Source organism: Ilyonectria robusta (genome assembly GCF_021365365.1).
Source record: "Ilyonectria robusta strain PMI_751 chromosome Unknown BGZ61scaffold_26, whole genome shotgun sequence".
Classification (NCBI taxonomy): Eukaryota; Fungi; Ascomycota; class Sordariomycetes; order Hypocreales; family Nectriaceae; genus Ilyonectria; species Ilyonectria robusta.
In genome coordinates, this window is record NW_025764460.1 from 579,457 (window position 1) to 600,271 (window position 20,815).

The following is a 20,815-nucleotide window of genomic DNA, read 5'->3' on the forward strand; positions in this document are numbered from 1 at the left end:
AGCTGGCGAGGCGACGGGAAATTACAAGCTCCCGAAGCATTAGTTTCAATGATCCACCAATGGACCATTGACAGGGATCGCAACGCCCAGACTCTTGGGCCAGGGATAGAAGGTTACATCTAGGACGAAACGACACAAGCTTAATTTCTGTCGGTACGCCCGGGAGTATAAAAAACGGATTCAGTATCCTGGATGAAAGGGGCTAATTTGCGGTTGAATAATGCAGCCTCTATTTGGGATTTCGGTACGATCGGAAGCCTAAAATATGGGCACAACTCATTTGTTTACGTCTGCCAAGTCGGTTAAGGTTTAAGCTTAGTCGTACTAGCATAGATGAAGAAGGCGGAGCAGCTTTAAATGCGACATTTTAATTAATACGAACACAGAAGGATTGAGCCTAGAAAAGTACGCGTATCAGGTTCTAAATGAGAATGTTTTATGTTCCAACTGTAAATCGCGTTGATCGTCATTTGTCATGTACGGAAACGAACGCTTTCGGACATGGAGACAGTGGCTCAGATGCCGAGTGGGATGCTGGAATATATAAACATGGTGACACGTGGTTGATCCAGACGGTCCAAGACTACGTTCCCTTCTCTTTACCTTTCTTCTCTGGTGGTCAGCAGCCATGGATTCCCTACTCTCTTTCAAGCGCCTTGCCGTTGCTTCACTCGTTTGTCTTGCACCCTCCTTTTCTGCTGCCCAGAATGGGGCTACGGATTCAGCGCTCCAGTCTTGCTTGACCAATGCTGGTGTGCGCAACATCATCAACTCTGACAGCACCTGGGCCACCGAAGTGGTTCAGTTCCAGAAGCGAATCACGCCCAACCCGGCCTGCATTGCCTTCCCAGAGACCAATGACGAGATTGCCCTCTCTCTCGATTGCGCTCGCAATGCTTCCGTCAAAGCCTCCGCTCTTGGAGCTGCTCATTCCTTCCAGGGCTATGGCTTTGGCGACAGCGGAAACTTAGTCATCAGCATGGCAGCCTTTGACTCTGTCAGCTATGACAAGTCCACCAAGCTGATGAAGTTTGGAGGCGGCACTCATGTTGGCCCTGTGCTGAAGTATCTTTGGGACACGGCGGGACGTCACATTCCCCACGTCCGTGGCGCTCACGTCGGTGTCCCAGGCTCCAGCATTGGAGGCGGCTTCGGAAGCACATCCCGTCATTATGGCACACCCATGGACAACCTTGTGTCCGTGGAGTACATGCTCTACAATGGCACCATTGTCAACGCCAAGAAGGGATCTGACCTCTTTTGGGCTGCTCAAGGCGCCGGCGCTTCATACGGCATCATTTTGTCCATGACTACCAAGACTCACAAGCCAAAGTATGAGAAGGCCGTCAACTTTACACTCTCCATCGGCAACGTCGACGTAGACGCTGGTGCCAAGGCTCTTATTGCTATCCAGGACTTTGCCACCAGCTCTAGTTGCCCGGATGAGCTTGCTCTTCGCTGGAGCCTCAGCGCACCCCCCTACAGCGGCACTGGCTACTTCTACGGAAACCCCAAGAAGTTTGACAAGGTCATCGAGCCCCTGTTCAAGAACCTGAAGGCCATCAGCAACGACACTGTCATCCAGAAGAGCGAGCTGGGTTTCTGGGATATGGAAGTCGCCGTGGCCGGTGCCGGTATGAACGCAGCCAACGGTGGCGCTCTTGGAGGCCGTGCCTTTTATACCCAGGCTCTAACGACGACCACCGATCACCCCCTGACGTTTGAACAAGTCCGCACTCTCTACACCAGCACGACTCTGGCCTTTAACCGCACTGACCTACGAAAGTCGGGATTCTTTGACCTCTGGGGTGGTGTCTCCCGGGACATTTCCGACTCCGACACCAGTTACGCTCACGGCAAGAACCTCTGGCTCATCCGCTGGGAGGCCAACTCAGTTGATCCCACTAACTATCCCGCTGACGGGCCCTCGTACATGAAGGGTCTGATTAAGCCGTTCGAGCAGGCTCTGACGGATTCTGGTGCTTCTCTTCGGGGCTTTGTCAACTACGCCGATACGGAGCTTACCGAGGAGGAGTGGAGCTCACGTCTCTATGGAGCAAACTACGACCGCCTCAAGAAGATCAAGGCCAAGTTTGACCCCGAAGGATTGTTCATCAACCATGCCCAATCAATTCCTCTTCCTTAAGTTGTTGTGAATTCAGCAAGCCTGATTGCATTGAAGGCCACTTATTGTATGATAGTCTAAATAGACATGGCCCATTTCATTGAAGTATATACTTGATTTCTAACCCAGTACTATTACTACTCTTGCAAGATACGTGCAAATCCGTCATGCCTTCAACTTTCGCTACTCGGTATCCAGATGATTTGCAAGTCCGCCACGACCCTCCACCTGTAACGAGTAGTCAATAACGTAAGCGGAGATGGAGGGACAAGAAGCTCGCGAGGTCCATTTGTACTAGATTCTAGCCTAAAACTGGACTGCCCACGATGCCACGTATTTCTTGGTTCAGCCCGGCGAGGACAACTAGCCTACCAGTGTTCATGAATAGAAATTTCGCACTGGCCGGAATAGGATTATCAGCAAGATATTAGCAATGATGAACGCAGACATTCCAAACCCTTTCTATTGCATAACGAGGGCGTTAACCTGCTGTGCAGTGATACACATGACACCAAGATATATGAGATGGATAGGGGAGAGATCGTGAATGACCATGTACATAGCCATATGCTAATCTGAGCTTATTTTGGTCTATTCTGTCTCAAACGCGTGGGGCATTATCTTCAACCTGCTGGTTCACACCACGTTAGTTCCACACTACAAACCTAGATCAAAGCTACATAACATCAACTTAACATGAGACGTCATGACGGAATAAAAAAAAGAAAACGCCCAGAAGGGCAAAAAACATACAACAGCGAGGATTCCCCGGTCGTCACCGACCCGAGTACTAATTCGCCGCTTCTCAGCTTGACTAAGGGAGAGCGGACGGGATCCCGTATTTTCTAAGAGCTATGGTCGTATGTGCTGGTTTCTCAGGTTCTCTGATCTATATTGACGCGGTTTCTGTCATTATGTTGATAAAAGTAGCTAGTCTCTACGTCGTCGCGATTCATTAATACTTTCTGGGGTCTCCTTGAGGTATAATAATACATGTATTATCTCACCATCTCGAAGAGATATGGACCAGGATGAGTGAGGAATTTAGAGAGTCGCCGAGTTCGAAAGTCGAACTGACGCAATTGTTCCCAGCGCGCCATAATATTCGTTCATCCAGCAAGCTCCTCTCATAAGACTACCCTTTGCAACAGTCTTGAGTCCTTTCCCTAGATTGAATCGTTCCACTACATGATTTCAACGGCTTTTTCATCAGCAAGACTGCAGGTCTTGCCTGCAACCCTCATTACGTGAGAAATCATGGTGAGCCAACACATCTAAAGGAAGTGCAGGTACAGTTGTCGGCTTAGAGTGCAAGTTCAATTGAGTCCTTCCCTTTTTAAAGCAATTCGTTCAACACATCTAGCGACACGTAATCGGCGTTTTAAAAGGGCAGAATCAACCTGTGCAATTAAAGTGCCCCCGAACCAACTTTCTATGATGTTTTCACTCATCGACAGGTACGGGAATATTATTAATGCGCTACACGTAGATTTGGGATTGTTATGCACGTGAAAGGTTTAATGATCAATGATCACTGTCCGGTATCTAGACTTCTATGCTGTCATCCTCGGAGTCCACAAAGTCAAAATTTTCTTATTCCGCTCACTAGCTTAAGGAACAGCCATAAACGCTTTGGATTGGCACGGATTTAGGAATTAAGAAATAGCTTTACTGGCGAGGCAACCTCAAACATCCCGTATCGGCACTGCGGCGAAACTGACCGGCAGCAGTGCAACCCAACCAGTCTACCCCTCTCATATCACTCATGCAGCCCGCCATCCGATTATCCGGGGGGTAACAGCCGTCGAGTAAAAGCCTGGACAAAACGTTGGCGTACATCGGCCAATCAATCCTGTTTCCCAACAATAAATTACGGGGCCAGACAAGTGCCGGCCAACTTGGCCGATACTGTACACGCCGGCCCAACTAAAGACAATCAAATGTCGTAAGCACGGCCAAGTTGGCCTATGGCTGAAACAGATTGTTCAGGTTCCAATAATGCCAGATGGTTACTTGTGGTCGCGACTTACATACCTGTGGAGACCGCAGACGGCTACATTTGCCGGTCGATAAATCTTGTATCACGCCGCCAATTCTCTACCGAATATAAGAAGGCGTACAGATCCGATGGTAGAAAAGTACAAGCATCCATACAGCTCATTTTCAACACTGAACCATTACTCTCAATTCAAATTCTGTCTCCTGCAACCATGTCTCCTCACGCTCCCCTTGCGCTCATCACTGGTGCGACCCAGGGTATTGGAAGGACTGTTGCCCAAATCCTCGCCAGCAAGCACTCTTATCATGCAATCATTGCTGCTCGCAATCCTCAAGATGGAGAAGAGGTGGCGACCGACCTCCGCGAAGCAGGCCACAAGGCGTCAGTTGTCCAGCTGGACCTGAGCTTGCCTGATTCAATCCAAGGCACCATTGCCAGCATCGAGAAAGAGTTTGGATATCTTGATGTTCTCGTCAATAATGCCGGCATTTTGCTAGATCATAACCCTTCTCTCAACACTTGGGATCTTTTCAGCAAGACCTTCACGACCAATATCATCGGCACTGCTACCTTGACTGAGGGCCTGCTTCCACTGCTGCGGAAAGCAAAGGCTGGGCCGCCACGAGTCGTCTTTGTCACAAGCATCATGGGTAGCCTAGAGAGAGCGACCGATAAGACGACTCCATACTACAACATCGACTACAAGGCTTACGATGCGAGCAAGGCGGCAGTCAACATGCTCATGATCAATTACGTCCGGGAGTTGGACGGGGTTGGAGCTAAAGTCAATTCGGTCTGTCCCGGACTGGTGAAGACTGCGTTGAACAACTTTAGCGAGTACGGTCATAGCACGGAAATCGGTGCGGAACGTATCATCGAGATGGCCACCTTGGATGAGAATGGACCAACAGGAACCGTTAGTGACCGAAACGGACCGTTGCCCTGGTAAACAAGGTCTATAGAAAGTAATCCTGTGTAGTTAAGCTTCTTTAGAGTTTGAACATTAGTGCATCACCTGGCTCGAGTAATGTCCTCAATCGTGATACGATGATGCAGTTTAGATGAGACGAGAGTTTATTAATGGAATTCTATGTAGCGTCATTCCATGGAGATACGTGTCTAACTCCGTCACATCCACGCTCGAACCACGTGATTTCCCCTCCAATGAGCATTTTTAGCTGCAATGGCCAGTTTCCCAACCTCTCAAATACCATCCACTTACATCATTCGATATAGCTAATGAGGCTTCACCATGAATTCACTTTTCCTCAGCAGTTGCCCGATCTGTGAAAAAGTTTACTCGCAGGGTTTGCTCAATTACGCCTGATATTTGAGTTCTGTTCTGACCGTGCATAGAGCACTCATACAACCGTCACGTCAAGTACTGTCATCGTGCCCAGGCTAATCGCAAAGGCCGGCCAAAATCCTGCATTGCTTGCAGTACAGCCAAGACCAAATGCAGTTTTTCCAACCCGTGCTCTCGCTGTGAGATGAAAGGCTTAGAATGCACCTATGCCCAGCCAAGGCGAAACAGCGAGCGACCGCAGCAGCCGCCGAGGGCAATGAATATTGAACATCCTCTTACTCCAGACACGCTGTCAACCGTGGCTTGGTCGGCCAATCCCTGTGACCCACCGATTGAGCAGGGTGGCTTGGTAATTGACAACAGTATCGGAATGCTTGCTCCTTTCAATAATCTCACAGAGATAAGGAAATTGAAAGGAGCTGTCGACGTCAGCGACCAGCCACTGAACTTCGTTTCCCGAACAGCACAAAATTACCCCTTCGACAACACGGCATTCCAGCAAGTAGCCGTAAGAGATCTCAATCACCTTCCCTATAAAAATCCTACATTAAAACAAGCCGCAACGCTTATCGTGCACACACTCTATGCCTTCCCACAGATGATGCTTCGCCGACAGACTTTTCCGCCATTCATTCATCCTCATTGGCATAAACCATGTCTTCCAGAGAAATTGGCAAGTTGCATGAGCATTGCTCAACTTTTTGTGGCGAGAACACCCGAGACCCGGCTTTTTCTTTGGCGTATAATCGAGGCAGAAGAGCAGCGATTCCGAGATGAGGTATAACCAACAACTGAGTACCCTTGAAATTCATTGAGCTCACCCAATATGGGCAGGTGATGGGACTATCTGCTCGCGAGATTCAGCCTGCTGTTCAAGCCATGATTATTTACATGATCATGGCAATCATTGATCAAGATGCTGAGACTCAGGAACGTGGGGCAAGAATGCTTGAGACAGTTGAAGTGAGTGATTGAATCTAAATCCAGGCGCTCGAAGCTGACCAACGAGCTAGATTCTCAGCTCGCGATTTCGTGGGCTTGTGGATGGCTACTCAAAGACCGAACAAGCCGAGCCAAGTTTGATGTGGGAAGATTGGGTGTTTGCCGAATCACGTAGACGGTATGATGTTGCTTTCACCAATGACGTGTCGGATTGCTGACCTCTCTAGTGTGGCATGTCTCTGGTTCATAATCAGCTGTGTCATTGCCATCGATGTTGAGATTCCCTGTTCCGGGTGTGGTCTCTTAGAGGACCTGCCCCTTATATCAAACAAAACGCTCTGGGAGGCGCGAAGCCGAGAAGAATTTCACGTGGAAAAGGCATTTTACGATGTGAGCGGTCCCATGGTCACCTTAGGTGAGCTCGTCAAGGTTAGAAAGAACCAAACCGACCCGTTGAGTGCTCAAAAGTTGCAGACTTGGGAAGCTGGCAGTGATAAAATGGCTGTTCTGTTAAATATTGCCACGGACTTTGTTTGGACACAGATGCTTTGAATGAGATTGATGTCTTACTTGCATATGTTTCTTGCTCGGAGACTTAAACAGACAGTGTGTCTGGATTTAGTCGGTCATGTCCGACCTGAGTCACCATTCAGCCGCAGCATTTACTGCATACTTCAAATTCGCCGCCTGATTCGTGGACAGTCCAAATCATGTCTTACGGTTTCACTGCATCGTAACTGACATTGGTTGCGCCACAGCTATGATTCACACTGGGTTTGCATCTTACAACTACAAAGAAATAGGCGGGTGCGACGAATACGAGCCCCGCGTACTGATTGGGCGTACCGTATGCTGCCTGTGCCGGCATGAGTCACTAAACCCACCCGGGTATTACCACGGAGACACGGACTGCGAGACACTGTAGCACTACTCCGAGCGTAGCCTGGATGGGTGTTAGATGAAGCCTTATTTAAAGCTCAATTTCCCAGGAGTATTCTTCCTGAATATTCAGACAACATCGATTTCTCATCCGCGCCCGGCTGTCAAGATGATCACACAGGCGGTTTGGAACTTACTCCACTACAGCTGCGCATTTGCATCTGCCTTGTTCGTCACCGTCTCGACACTCGCCAAGCACTGCCAAGCCCATCGAGCACCAGCTCAGCCGCGCCCTCGGCGACACACTCTTCTCATCTGCCTTCTCGTCATCTCATATCTAGTAGAGGCCATCTCTATCGTCACCCAGCCAGAGGTATTGCTTTGTTACAACCCGCAAATCGTCCATTTGCTTCTACTCGCATTCGTGTGGTCGGCCCTTGGACTGCAGCGAACTGATGGATGGAATACACTTTGGGGAACAGCTCTTGTAACGGCTCTGTTTGAAGTCCCATTGTTGATTATATCATCTTCCAACCTACGGGACAATTTCCGACCAATCATCCAAATCATCTGCCAAGGTATTCGAGGTCTTGTTCTACTCTGGCTTTTGGTCAACAGAGCCCAAGCTCAGGTCAAGGGAAGTGAAGCAATGGCAGAGGAGGCGCGCCCCTTTCTTCGAGGCCAACCAGAGGAATCTTCCCGAGAACACGTCAATTACGGCACTCAATGTTCAACCCGGCGTTCTGGTTCCGACTCCGAAACCATTACCGACTACGGTGAAGACGACAGTGGCTCGGAGGATGACGCCGAGATCAAGCGCCTTCGTGCCGAGAGACTCGAGCAAACGGGTGGCTGGTGGGGATACCTCAAAGACTTCTCCATCTTCATCCCATACCTAATTCCTCGCCGGGACCGGAAAGTTCAAGCATGCATTGCTGTAAGCATTTTGTGTTTGGCCGGGAACAGAGCGCTGAATGTCTTGATTCCTCGTCAGCTTGGTATCGTGACCGACAAGCTATTGGGGAGTGAAGCACCCTACGGATCTCTCGCAATATGGTTGCTCCTGAGTTTGCTGAATGATGAGGCTGGACTCGGCTTGATCCAAGCACTGGTCAAAATTCCCATCACGCAATTTTCTTACCGCCAGATTTCCAACGCCGCATTCAGTCACGTCATGAGCCTGTCGATGGACTTTCACTCAGATCGAGACTCTGCTGAGGTGATGAAGGCTATCGAGCAGGGTGGAGCCCTCACCAATATCCTCGATACGGCTATTCTCATAATTCTCCCGACCTTTGTTGACCTAATCATCGCATTCGCACTCCTTTATTGGAAGTTCAACATCTTCGCCATGCTCGTCATGCTAGTTGCCTCGGTCGCTTTTGTTACTCTCGAGGTCTTTACGTCCAATTGGAATGTCGACAATCGGCGTCAATCTGCAAAGGCACAGCGAGAAGAAGCCCGAGTCATGCACCAAGCCGTCCAGGGTTGGCAGAGCGTGGCCTATTTCAACATGTTTAACTTTGAGAAGCGTCGCTTTGGCAACGCAGTGGACTCGCAACTTGACGCAAGCTGGATCTGGGGAAAACGAGACTCTTATATCCAGGCCCTCCTCGAGGCCATGGTGCCCATTACCTTTTTCACCCTCGCCAGTCTTGTTCTTTACGAGATCTCGCAAGGCCAGGCCACTGCTGGAGATTTTGTCTTCCTCATGCAGTACTGGGACTATCTGATTTATCCACTCAAATACCTTTCTCACAACTATCGCTATTTGATGTCGGATTTGGTTGACGCGGAACGACTTCTGAACTTGCTACAAGCCAAGCCAACCATCGTTGACAAGGAAGGGGCCAAAACTTTGGGTCAAATCCAGGGTCACGTTAGTTATGAAGAGGTTTTCTTCTCTTACGATCCAAGGAAACCTTCCATTCAAGGCCTCAATATTTCTGCTCGGCCAGGGGAGACGGTTGCTCTTGTTGGTGCAACTGGCGCTGGCAAGTCGACAATTTTCAAGCTTCTTCTCCGCTTCTACGACGTTACCTCTGGCAAAATCACCGTCGACGGTCACAATATCCAAGATGTTACGTTGAGCTCATTACGAGATGCTCTCGGTGTTGTCCCTCAGGATCCGCTCCTATTCAACGCGTCGATCATGGAAAACCTCCGCTATGCTCGTCCATCTGCCACGGACGAGCAAGTATTTGAGGCTTGTCGCTCTGCTGCCATTCACGACAAAATACTCACCTTTGCCGATGGGTACAACAGCCGAGTAGGAGAGCAGGGCGTCAAACTCTCTGGTGGCGAGATCCAACGTCTGGCCATTGCACGAGTGTTCTTGAAGAATCCGCCTATTCTAATATTAGACGAAGCGACGAGTGCTGTGGACACGGGCACTGAGTCCGACATACAAGGCGCGTTGGATGTGTTGAAAAAGAAACGAACGACCTTTTTGATTGCTCATCGCCTCTCGACGGTTGTTGGCGCAGATCAAATTTTGGTCGTGGATGATGGAATGATTGTAGAAAAGGGGACACATGGCGAACTACTGAAGATTGGAGGAAGATATCGGGATCTGTGGACACGGCAGGCTGGGGGGTTAAATGACAATTAACAGGCGTAGACGGGTCATAAAAGTTATACAATTGAGTTACATGATTACCACGCAAGCTCGATAATTGATCGCATGATGGCGGTGGCTATAGATCATCTTCATAACCACCTTGTTAGCGTCGTGTCGCATTTTCTCCCACTCCGACATGGATCCTCCAATATCGATTTACCTTCAAAAATGTTGCCAAATATCGTTACAAAATAATTAGTCAAGCACATGGAACAGCAAGCTAAGCATCTCAAAAAGCATACTGAAGACGCGGTGTTTGTGGGTGCTCCCAAAACGCCCCTGGTCTACGAGAGAGTGTTGAAGTTGTGCCCGACTCCAGGCGCCTCAACACCCAGCTCGTTTAAGTGATCAAGGTCACCCGGCAAGCTCGCATATCATCAGCTCGGAAGCCCTTCTTCAGGGAAGCCTTGCCTCGTGACATGATTTCTGGCCCACCCTTGGCCCACAGCAGACAGTCGCGAAGACCGATTATTACTGGATACATCCCAACCACCTGTCTTTCGGAAGGACCCGATTCGTAGCCGGACTACTCCGACAACGGGCTTTGGTTTCGGGATGTCTCCGAGGATCGATGATATTTAGCCCCAAATCCTCCTAAAGTGCACCCGTGCCACAACACCGACACAATTGCGGCATCCGCCATGGCCTCCAAACAAGCACTGGCACAATTGCGCCAGTTCACATCATGTGATGTGAGTGATTTCCTCTGACGTCACGCCATCCCATGTTCATTCTAACACGGAAACAAGATCGGCGATGCTCTCGTTAAGCTCAAGCATCCGTTTGGCGGCTTCCTGGATGGAATCCGGATGTTCTCGCCAAGCGCCGAAACCAGGGTCATGGGACACGCGGTGACGGTGCAAATGGTTGAAATGAGCGACACGGCATCTCCAAAGCTCGAGAAGCATTTTGTCGATCACAACGAAGACGGCGGCATCATGTATGTTCAGCAGCCAAAGGGACTGTACTCGGCCTGCTGGGGAGGTTTGATGTCCACACGAGCGAAGTGGCTTGGCGCTCAGGCGGTGATGATTGATGGACGCATGAGAGACATCAATGAGCACAAAGCGATGGGGTTTCCGGTAAGTCGTCCGTATGATGCACAATGTCTGCGTGGCATTCATCGCTGCTCAGCTTGCTGACCCTCGCAGGTTTTCGCCAAGGACACTTCTATCCTGGGCTCAAATACCTTCACAAGAGCCTCACGGGTCAATATTCCGCTGCAGTTTAAAGGCGATCTATGGATTAATCCTGGTGACATACTCATAGGCGATGCGGATGGTGTTGTAGTGACGCCACCATCATTGATTGAGCAGGTGGTTGCCCTCTGTCAGGAACGGGCTGAAGTTGATGAGAAGATGTTTGTTGAGCTGCGAAAGGGCGCTGCTATGGGTCCGTTAATCAAGAGTATACGAAAAGACAAGTAATGGTGCGCTTAGAATTCCGTAACTAGCCCGATGCGGAATCCGATGCGGCTTGAGTTGTTCATGTTGAGCTCACTAGCACATAGTTATCTGCCGTATGTAGCAATCGCTGTGCACATCTCTACGCTTCGTACAAATTTAAAACTAGATATCGCAGAAATTGCTGTCTTTCTAGTCTAACGAAGTACATCTCTAATTTAGTTGCCGAATAGCTGGCTAGGATTCTGAACCATTAACAAATCCCATTCCTCGTCAGACAGCCAAAGCCTCAAGCTTCGTAGCCATGCCTCGTCGTCGACATCCATATTGGGCGTCTCTCTCATTGCTTCATCATGAGTACGGACTTTCATGCGCGGAGTATGAGGCCAATCGCTACCCCACAAAACGCGATGTTTGTTGGCGTCGACGAATGCTCGGACGAGAAATTCGAGGTCTTCATACCCGGGTTTCAACTCGCTCACCCGATATGGAGCACTCAATTTTACCCACAGATGGCCGCTGCGCACGAGTCTCATTATGGGCTCGAAGCCAGGCTGTTTGGTGGGGTCATCCTTGAACTCAAGCGGTAACATGCTCGGGGCCTTGAGGAGGGCAAAGTGATCGGTGATCAATGATACACCCTCCTTGACCACATTCTCCCGAACGAAAGGCTCCAACTCAGACCAAAACTCGGTCCGGATCGTGGTCATCGTGAGACTCCATGGGAGTGAGAGGCTGGTGATTCTCCTCAAATGGGCCGCGAGTGCCTTCTTTTGAAGACTTACATCCTCCATGGCGCTGTATCGATAGAGATTCACTCTAATCCCTCGGGTTCCAGCGGCATGCATGGCGTAGATTTCCTCATCGCTCGTCTCCTCGGGGTCAATGACACCAATCGCCTTGGTCACCTTTTTGCCCAGCTGTGGGACAAAGGCTTTTAGCGAAGTGCAATCATCTCCATATGACAATCCATGGGTGAGAACTGATTTCGTAATTCCCAATTTCTTCCTGAAATCATCAAAGTCCTGGACTGTGGCAGCGGGCGGCGTGAGATGTCGGTTCGGGCTATAGGGGAACGTTTCGGCTTCCGGTTCATTCGAATTAGCTTTCTGAGTATTCCATGACGAATTTTAACAATTCTTACGGTCGAAAATATGGTGATGGGTGTCCCACCCTCCGTGGGGGAAGAGAGACGACGGTTCTGTTTCAATTATCGTTGCTGGAGCCATTGCGGTGATGCTGGGTCTGTTGTTAATTGTACTTGTCAAATCCGGGACCTGACTGCACCTTCGGTTATAATCATGTTTGTTCAACCTCATTACCGGGATCCTAGCTCCTATTGCGGATATTTCCTCTGCCGGAGACCAACGACGCTGACTCTGAGGACCATTCCGAGCCTGAGTGGAGCCGGAGTAATCCGCTTACTTGGGTTATTCCAAGAGGATCACTCCGATCCGCTATCTCCACTGCAGATTGACGAAGCGTCATGTTTTCGGCAGCTGATTTCCGGGATGGTCAACGGGAAATGAAGCGCCTTTGGTGACATCGCCTATCGTGGAGGATTCCTCGGGAACGGCCTAGCCATAAGATATATCTATGGTCAAGCGGAGAGGTCAGAATATGAGAACAGATACCAGCAATTTCCACCTAGAAAATATCTGTAACTTGGTATCATTAAGAGAAGATCCTTTATCATGGGTCACGATCCTCGAGTCCCCAGCCCTTTCCAGTCAGTTGTGGCTGGTGCAGCTGCAGGAGGCGTTGAGTCCTTGGTCACTGTAAGCACAATGTAATATTTGCCCGCGGCCCAAAACCTAACAATCCTAGAGTATCCTACAGAGTACATCAAGACTAGAAAACAGCTCCTAAGTACGCCCGTCTCGACAATACGCCTCCTCGCCACAGCAGTCAGGGAGTCCGGCCCCGGTATACTATACACTGGGGCCAGTGCCTTCTGCGTCTCGAATGCAGCCAAGTCTAGCGTGCGTTTTCTCACATTTGACGCAGTAAGAGACAGGTTACCTAGGAATCCCGAGACTGGGAGGCCTACCAAGGTATCAAACATGCTTGCGGGCGTCGCAGCTGGAGTAGCGGAAAGTATCACGGTTGTGACGCCGGGCGAAAACATCAAGACCAAAATTGTCGAAGACAGAGCTGGCGCACGGCAGTACAAATCAACTTCTCATGCAATCCGTACCATTGTCAACACGGGAGGCGCGCGGGGTCTGTTCCGCGGGGTGCTACCGGTGACAATGAAGCAAGGATCAAATGCCCTGGTGAGGTTCACGTGTTACAACTCGTTCCTAGATGCAATCCACCCGGCCATGAAACAAGTGGACTATGAGATGCTCGCTCCAGCGCTGGCGGGCGCAATGGCAGGAGTCGTGACGGTCTACGCCACGATGCCATTCGATGTCGTCAAGACCAAGATGCAGAGGTTAGCGACGCCTGGCTCGCAAAGGGGAACATGGCAATGCTTCGTGATGACGGTGCAAGAGTCAGGCCTCGTGGGTCTCTGGAAAGGGACAACGCCCCGCCTTGCCAGGCTTAGCGTAAGAAAATGTCTCAAGCTGAGAGAGCACCATTGACTAATTGGTGAATTGAATCTAGGTTTCGGGGGCTTTGAGCTTCAGCATTTACCAGGAGGTGGTTGAAATGATGCCGAGGAATGAATGGACTCGAGAGGAGCGGTTGACGACATTGTAACGGGATGGGATGGGATCGTAATTAGAAATCCTAGCCATGTACGAGAATAAACGTCCCCTTCTTCAGCCAATACAAATATTTCTGCTCTTGTAAACATTCACGTGAATGCAAGATGATGGTCGCAGATGATAGTCGTGCAGGTGTGTCTAGGGAGTGGGCCGCTTTGGGCATAGCACACCATTACCCCAACTCGCGCCTACAATGAGCCAACTTTTAGTGGCTCGACAGTTCACCACCTCCACGTCTAAACTTGCACCTCCAATCCATTCACCATGACGCGGGGACAACATTGATCGACCACCGCTCACATCATCACCGTCGCGCATCGCAAATGGCGACGCGTGCGAATCCTCCCAAAAAGGTCCGCTTGGCCTGTCGCCGCTGTCGGGCCAGACGAATCAAGGTTGGTTCTTGGCGTCCCGCATCATTTGACAACCATCAGCCTTCTGACGATCCGCGACTCCCCGGCTACAGTGCGACGGCCAAGTTCCAGCATGCACCAATTGTGCAAAGGCCGGCCAGGTTTGCCTGGATGTAGATAATCAAAACTCCGGCTTGCTGGTTCCCCGAAAGTGTGTCTTGCCCTTGGAAGCCCGTTGTGTGGACGTTGAATAACGCTGGCCTCTAGTTTCGCTGGCGCTGCAAGAGCTAGGATCCAATGGCTCGAGGATATCATTAAAGAGCAACTCCCTGATGTCGATCTCGCCTCAGGCCCTCAGGTTGGCGCTTACCCGGATCCCAACACCTCGACCTCAAGCGACCGAGAGCATGTTGACGATGATGGCCCAAGCCCGCCCATCACCTCGAACCCCTCGAGGACTGATGATATCACAAACCAGGTTTTGCACTCAAGGCAGTCTCTGAAGCGACTTGCCGAAGGTCCATTGTCTGACGGGCCCGATGTCTCCTTTCTCGAGCGTGCTCACTCGATTGCTCTCAACCTGGGCGTGCTTTCTCTCAACTCGGACTCGTCACAGAGACACTATATAGGTTCCAGTTCGGGTCTTTTGTTCACCCACCTCATTGGCGCAACGCCTTCGAGTACGGGATCTCCCTCTGTAACCGGTGCAGAAGCTGGTGAAGTAGAAAGAGATGAATGGCTCGCAGAGGGAGCACTGGGTAATATGTCACACCAGTACTACCGCTCGTTATATCTCTTTTTGAAACAGGTTCGCCCCCTTTCGCTAAACCCACTTACCCAAGCTTAACATGACCCCAGGAACTTCCACGGAAAGAAGACGCGCTGGTCTTGTCTCACACGTACATACGCTGGATTCACCCTGACTACCCCGTGCTTGAACCGTCGTCTCTTCTGAGTGCCCTGGATGCGCTGTACTCATGTGTAGGATATTCCCTTGAGAATGACACCTTTCCTCGCGGCTGGCCAAGTCAATTCGAGGCATTTCGATGGAATGGACGGCTCATGTCTCCACATCATCCCGACGCACAGGTCATACCCATGCCGGTAATTGCCTTCATTGTCTTCATGGTGTTCAACATTGCTGCAATCGTCAAGGTGCGATCGCGCATCTATGAGTACCCTCCCGAGAGGTTCTATCGCGCTGCTTCGCACTTCTCCAAAGATGCATTTTCCCAAACCTCACTTCCATCGATCCAAGCACTCGTCTGCCTCATCACGCACAGTATGTTGACGCCTGCGGATGTAAATCTTTGGACTTTGATTCATGTTGCGCTAGCTCACTGCGTTGAACTTGGCATTCATCGCGAAGAGCCCCTCGCGGAAAGTGAAGACTTGGCGTATCAGCAAATTAGGAGATTCACCTTTTTCACCATTTATTCTCTCGATCGGTAAGTCGCCCTTTTCATCCACCAGGACGCAGCTAAACCAGGATAGGTCCATATCGTCCATCCAGGGACGACCGCTCGGTTTTCGAGACGAAACATTCGACATCAAGATGCCTGACCCTGAAACGCCTACGACCTTGGTGGACAATCACATTGCCGTTTCATTCGCTTCAGCAGTCACTCGGTACTCGATACATCACTGGGAGCTGGATCGAATCATCTCGGACATCAAGTTGCTCTTCTACCATCTGCCAGGGACCTCACTTTGGTGCTCACGGCCAATGGACCCGCCGTCGCAGCAGATCAGAATCCGGGAAATGCTTGCAAGTTGGTGGGAGCGCGCATCGACAGACAACTTCTCGTCTACTGGCCTTGACAGCCGGCAACGCCAAATATGGCGTCTCAAGTTGAAGATAAAGTATCATTCGGCGATGGTCATGCTGTTTCAGCCATCCCAGATACTGCGAAACCCAGGAGAAGACTCTCTTCAGACCTGTTTCAACAATGCATCCTGCATCCTGCACGAATATCAACTACTGTACGACCTCCACGGGCTTCATCACGGGTGGCGGACAGTGCAAAACATCTTTGCAGCGGGCGCGACTCTCATCTATTCATTCTGGACGTCCGCTGCTGTTCGAGGCAATGCGTCGACCACTGACTTGTCCAAAAACCTAAGGACCTGTTCCAGTCTTCTGACTGTTGGAGGAGAGTGGTGGCCTTCAGTCAAGAAGGGTCAGGCCAGCTTTGGATCACTGGCGGATCTTACAATACAGAAGCTCTACACCGACAGCGCCCCTTCCAAGCACCCCCGACTCATGCATCAAAACGCATTGCATCTTCGGAACCAAACACAACGCAGTCAGATGCCAACACCCGATGAGAACCTTACGGATACGGCACTGGGGCTCGATGTATCCGAGGGGCAAGCTGGGCTGGAGGGTGATGGCGTTGCTGTATATCAATCACACAGCTCCAGCTTGGGTCTATCGTCGGGCCAGGAGGCTTGGCAGGACTCTTTGGGAATCGCCGACGAATCCACCGATCTTTTCCCAGAAATTGAGAATTTCCTCGCCGAATTTGATCGATCCGATTTTATCTGGAGCTTCCCCTTGAACGCCACCGGGGATCCATACAACACGGACATACCCGACTACAGCTGAGTCGAAATGGCGGTACCTTCGATGCTTAATCCCCGTCGCAAGCATCCAATTAAAGCTGACGGGTCACTCCCCATCGATGGAAACCAATTCCGTGGTCCGTTCGACCAGGCGGAGTAGTCCGATGTCCCCTGAGGAAGCGGACTAGCCCGTCACGCGCCTCGTCCTAGCACGGAGCAATCCTTTTGGGTCTCGAACAAGCCCCATTGAACAAATTGAGACCTGGCGACTATGACGACCATTCCCGTTCCGCCTTGTCCTGAGCTTTATTAAACGGTGAATTATGTCATGAACCCTGTCTAACCCGCCGCCAGTCGACTGCAGCAAGTACTTTGCAGCCATGTTTCGAAATGCCAGGCTGAGCCCACGCTCGGCATTGCGACGAAGTCCAACCATCCTACAGACTCGAACATTTGCTGTCGCTGCAGAGCATGTTGCACTCAGCCCATTGGAGCCGGTATTCCAAACCTCATTATTGCTTCGAGAGCATCATGCTAATCAATGACCGCGATTGCAGTACAACCCACTGGACTACGGCTCTCGACTCAAAATACTCCACGATGTCAAAAGATCGAACCCGCGGCCGTTGACGCTATCAGAAAAGCTGCTCTACAGCCATTTAATTCTCGACGTGAAAGAGTGGTCGCTGGACGAAATTGAGAGGGGCAAAACAATCCTGCAGCTCCAGCCAGATCGCGTTGCGTGCCACGATGCCACTGCTACCATGGCCCTGCTGCAATTCATCAGTGCTGGGCTCCCCAGAGTCAAGATCCCGACTTCAATCCATAGCGACCACTTGATTGTTGCCGAGTATGGCGCTGAGGCAGACCTTCGCCGAGCGGCTGGCGATCATCAGGAGGTGTATGCCTTTCTGAGCAGCGCAGCAAAGAAGTATGGCATTGGATACTGGAAAGCCGGCGCAGGCATTATCCACATCACCATTTTCGAAAACTACGCTTTCCCCGGCGGCCTCATAATCGGAACAGACTCCCACACACCCAACGCCGGTGGAATGGGAATGCTAGGGATTGGTGTTGGAGGTTCAGACGCGGTGGATGCCATGGCCGGTATGCCTTGGGAGCTCTCGTGCCCAAAAGTCCTAGGCGTTCGCCTCACCGGGAAACTCCAGGGTTGGAGTTCTTCCAAAGACATCATCTGCAAACTCGCGGGTATTCTTACTGTGTCAGGCGGCAAGGGAAAGGTCATTGAGTTCTTCGGGCCTGGGTGCGATACTCTTGGGGCAACGGCTATGTCGACTGTGTGCAACATGTCGGCCGAGATAGGCTCGACGTCGTGTATTTTCCCCTACTCTGCTGCCATGTCTCGCTATCTCTCTGCGACCAAAAGAAGCAATATTGCCGCTCAAGCCGATTTATTCAAGGGGCAGCTCCTTACGGCCGATCCAGGAAGCGAAAAGTACTACGACGATATCATTGAGATAGACCTGTCTCGACTAGAGCCACACATCAACGGCCCGTTCACGCCAGACCTATCTCATCCGCTGTCCCAATTCAAGGAACACATGAGTGCAAGCTCGTGGCCCTCCAAACTAAGCGTGAGCATGGTTGGGAGCTGCACAAATAGTTCCTACGAGGACCTCGACAAGGTCCGTGATCTCGTTATCCAAGCCAAGACCGCCGGTCTGGAAAAGGTCAAGACGCCTTTTCTCGTCAGCCCGGGAAGCGAGCAGATCAGAGCCACGGCAGAGGAGAATGGCATCTTGGAGACGCTACGACAAGCAGGGGCAACTGTGCTGAGCAACTCATGTGGGCCATGTGTCGGTCAATGGGACCGAAAAGACGTCGATGTCGCGGGAGCGGAGAGGAACTCGGTCATTTCAAGCTTCAACCGCAATTTCACAGGCCGTCACGATAGCAATCCAGCGACTCATTCGTTTGTTACCTCTCCCGAGCTCGCTACTATGTTTGCCTTTAACGGAGATCTCAACTTTGACCCTACCACGGACGGCGTGAGCGTCGACGGCACAGGAGCTGCGACTGAGTTCCGCTTCTCGCCTCCCAAGTCTAGGGAACTACCCGTTTCCTTCTCTCCTGGCGATGATCGCTTCCAGGCTCCGGTTCTGTCCGACACTAGCGCCCTGAAAGTCGACATCCATGCAAGCAGCGATCGATTGCAACTCCTAACACCCTTCGAGTCGTGGGAGGATGGAAAGGCAAGCGGCATGGAGATCTTGATCAAAGTCAGCGGCAAGTGTACGACAGATCACATTTCCCCAGCCGGTCCCTGGTACAAGTACCGGGGTCACTTGGAAAACATCAGCAACAACATGCTTCTCGGCGCAACCAACAGCTTTCTGCCCGACGCCAGCTCACTTGAGATGATTGGCAAGGCCCTGGACCCAATTGACGGAGAGATCAAGCCTGTACCCCAAGCTGCCAAAAGCCTGCAGCGTGAAGGGCGCCGATGGTGTATCATTGGAGACAACAACTATGGCGAGGGCAGTTCACGAGAGCACGCCGCGCTCGAGCCCCGGTTCTTAGGCGGCGTGGCCGTGATTGCGAGGAGCTTCGCCCGCATCCATGAGACGAATCTGAAAAAGCAAGGCATGCTGCCTCTGACTTTCAATGATCTGGATGACTATGACAAGATCAAAGAGGGTGACACTGTTAGCCTTTTCGGTGTTGACAATGGGGAACTGCAACCTGGGAAGCAAGTCACAATGGTGGTGGTTTCAAGGGACGGTCCGCAGTGGACTTCGACGCTGAATCACTCGTATCACGAGCACCAGATTGAGTGGTTAAGAGCCGGGAGTGCGCTCAACTACATCAAGCGAGTGACATTGGGCCAGGTATTTTAGTCTTGTATATGGTTAAAAAGTCCAGCAGGGCTTGAGGTGTATATTTAAGAGGATTGCTATTTGCATACGAAAACATTGTGTTCGCATGCAGATATGAGGCTCTTTCCCAAAGCATCCAATGTATCCAGTATGCGCGTTGGAATTCTCAGAGCTTGGGCTTGTAAATAAAATGAAACAATAAAAATAAAATAAAAAATTATTAGGGCATAAATACTAAGAATTAATCTTCTAAAAATTACTAAGATAATTATCAGCAAGCTTGAGGATGTAGCTATGTGTGCAGCGCGCAAGTAGCAATTAGTGTGTGTGCGAATAGCATTATTTTATACCTCGAAGGTCCAGAGGTCTACCATACTCGCATCAAAATTGCCTCCCTCGATATCTTGTCAATGCCCGTCAATTATTAAGAGCGTAATCAAGAATGTCAGATGCGTATGGTCCGCACTATGCACCGCCGGGAACCACAGTGGAGATCCGGTCTCATGCTCCTCGCTGCGTTGGATGTCACCGGCTCTCAGGGCATTCCGCTTCAACCTCTTCCCCACGTCCCCCGCACGATGGCGGTCGAGGGCATGGTACGAGGAAGAACGGAAGCTAAATCACGGAGTAGTCCACGTCCAATAAAATCGCTCCTAAAACCAATTCACTCTGGTCATGATACCACGGAGCATTCCCTCATGTTGGAGACCCGCTAGTGCCCCGTGGGGTAGCGCGGAGCGGACAAGTCCAGCGCAATCTCGTTGGTTGCGACACGTCTTGGCCACTTTGCATCCTCGTCGCCTCCGCGTCAACAGGGACCACGGCACGCCAGAGCCCAGAGCCAATCTCTGCAAGCCCAACACGGCGAAAGCACGCGCAAGTCCGGGGAATTGGCCCCAGCGTGCGGGGTGGGGGATCAATCGGTCCATAGCGTGGAGAACTGTGTAGTTTTGGGGTCGTGGCTCTAAACTCTGGCGATCAGGACATTTAAGTGACCCGGCACGGCTCCCCAACGCATTTGACCAGGCTGCTCTCAACCTCCTTCCTCTCTTCATCATCTTTCTTTATCGAT

The 20,815-nt window shown here is 50.9% G+C and overlaps 10 protein-coding genes across 10 annotated transcripts; 9 read left to right on the forward strand and 1 right to left on the reverse strand.

The window, feature by feature from the left end:
- Positions 1–628: 628 nt before the first annotated feature.
- BGZ61DRAFT_364993 (uncharacterized protein) lies at positions 629–2,146 on the forward strand (the record flags this gene model as incomplete). The annotated part of the gene is made up of 1 exon (XM_046241571.1): positions 629–2,146. The coding sequence occupies one exon, from the start codon at positions 629–631 to the stop codon at positions 2,144–2,146; it is 1,518 nt and encodes a 505-aa protein (XP_046098247.1).
- A 2,112-nt stretch (positions 2,147–4,258) lies between these two features.
- BGZ61DRAFT_461254 (uncharacterized protein) lies at positions 4,259–5,144 on the forward strand. Its single transcript, XM_046247122.1, has one exon. It carries the CDS (start codon positions 4,336–4,338, stop codon positions 5,071–5,073), a length of 738 nt encoding a protein of 245 aa, XP_046098248.1. The 5' UTR covers positions 4,259–4,335; the 3' UTR covers positions 5,074–5,144.
- A 197-nt stretch (positions 5,145–5,341) lies between these two features.
- Positions 5,342–6,930, forward strand: BGZ61DRAFT_592635 (uncharacterized protein). Its single transcript, XM_046256740.1, has 5 exons — positions 5,342–5,431; positions 5,481–6,208; positions 6,265–6,393; positions 6,444–6,550; positions 6,600–6,930. Exons 1-5 carry the CDS (start codon positions 5,377–5,379, stop codon positions 6,922–6,924), a joined length of 1,344 nt encoding a protein of 447 aa, XP_046098249.1. The 5' UTR covers positions 5,342–5,376; the 3' UTR covers positions 6,925–6,930.
- A 401-nt stretch (positions 6,931–7,331) lies between these two features.
- BGZ61DRAFT_461256 (ABC transporter type 1, transmembrane domain-containing protein) lies at positions 7,332–9,373 on the forward strand (the record flags this gene model as incomplete). Its single annotated transcript, XM_046247123.1, has 1 exon — positions 7,332–9,373. A coding segment is annotated over exon 1 (1,953 nt), but the record flags the coding sequence as incomplete, so codon positions are not given.
- On the forward strand, positions 9,367–9,998 carry BGZ61DRAFT_461257 (P-loop containing nucleoside triphosphate hydrolase protein). The gene has a single exon (XM_046247124.1). The coding sequence runs from the start codon at positions 9,404–9,406 to the stop codon at positions 9,860–9,862; it is 459 nt and encodes a 152-aa protein (XP_046098251.1). The 5' UTR covers positions 9,367–9,403; the 3' UTR covers positions 9,863–9,998.
- Positions 9,999–10,352: 354 nt separating this feature from the next.
- On the forward strand, positions 10,353–11,523 carry BGZ61DRAFT_461259 (ribonuclease E inhibitor RraA/Dimethylmenaquinone methyltransferase). The gene is made up of 3 exons (XM_046247125.1): positions 10,353–10,563; positions 10,621–10,953; positions 11,023–11,523. Exons 1-3 carry the CDS (start codon positions 10,513–10,515, stop codon positions 11,296–11,298), a joined length of 660 nt encoding a protein of 219 aa, XP_046098252.1. The 5' UTR covers positions 10,353–10,512; the 3' UTR covers positions 11,299–11,523.
- On the reverse strand, positions 11,493–12,503 carry BGZ61DRAFT_364758 (uncharacterized protein; the record flags this gene model as incomplete). Its single annotated transcript, XM_046241549.1, has 2 exons — positions 11,493–12,358; positions 12,419–12,503. The coding sequence occupies 2 exons, from the start codon at positions 12,501–12,503 to the stop codon at positions 11,493–11,495; spliced, it is 951 nt and encodes a 316-aa protein (XP_046098253.1).
- A 600-nt stretch (positions 12,504–13,103) lies between these two features.
- BGZ61DRAFT_364638 (mitochondrial carrier domain-containing protein) lies at positions 13,104–13,980 on the forward strand (the record flags this gene model as incomplete). Its single annotated transcript, XM_046241538.1, has 2 exons — positions 13,104–13,826; positions 13,885–13,980. Coding segments are annotated over 2 exons (819 nt in total), but the record flags the coding sequence as incomplete, so codon positions are not given.
- Positions 13,981–14,311: 331 nt separating this feature from the next.
- Positions 14,312–16,949, forward strand: BGZ61DRAFT_364697 (uncharacterized protein; the record flags this gene model as incomplete). Its single annotated transcript, XM_046241544.1, has 5 exons — positions 14,312–14,383; positions 14,455–14,552; positions 14,609–15,149; positions 15,200–15,789; positions 15,836–16,949. 5 exons carry the CDS (start codon positions 14,312–14,314, stop codon positions 16,947–16,949), a joined length of 2,415 nt encoding a protein of 804 aa, XP_046098255.1.
- A 337-nt stretch (positions 16,950–17,286) lies between these two features.
- Positions 17,287–19,764, forward strand: BGZ61DRAFT_538076 (aconitase family-domain-containing protein; the record flags this gene model as incomplete). The annotated part of the gene is made up of 2 exons (XM_046254611.1): positions 17,287–17,403; positions 17,464–19,764. The coding sequence occupies 2 exons, from the start codon at positions 17,287–17,289 to the stop codon at positions 19,762–19,764; spliced, it is 2,418 nt and encodes an 805-aa protein (XP_046098256.1).
- Positions 19,765–20,815: the final 1,051 nt, after the last annotated feature.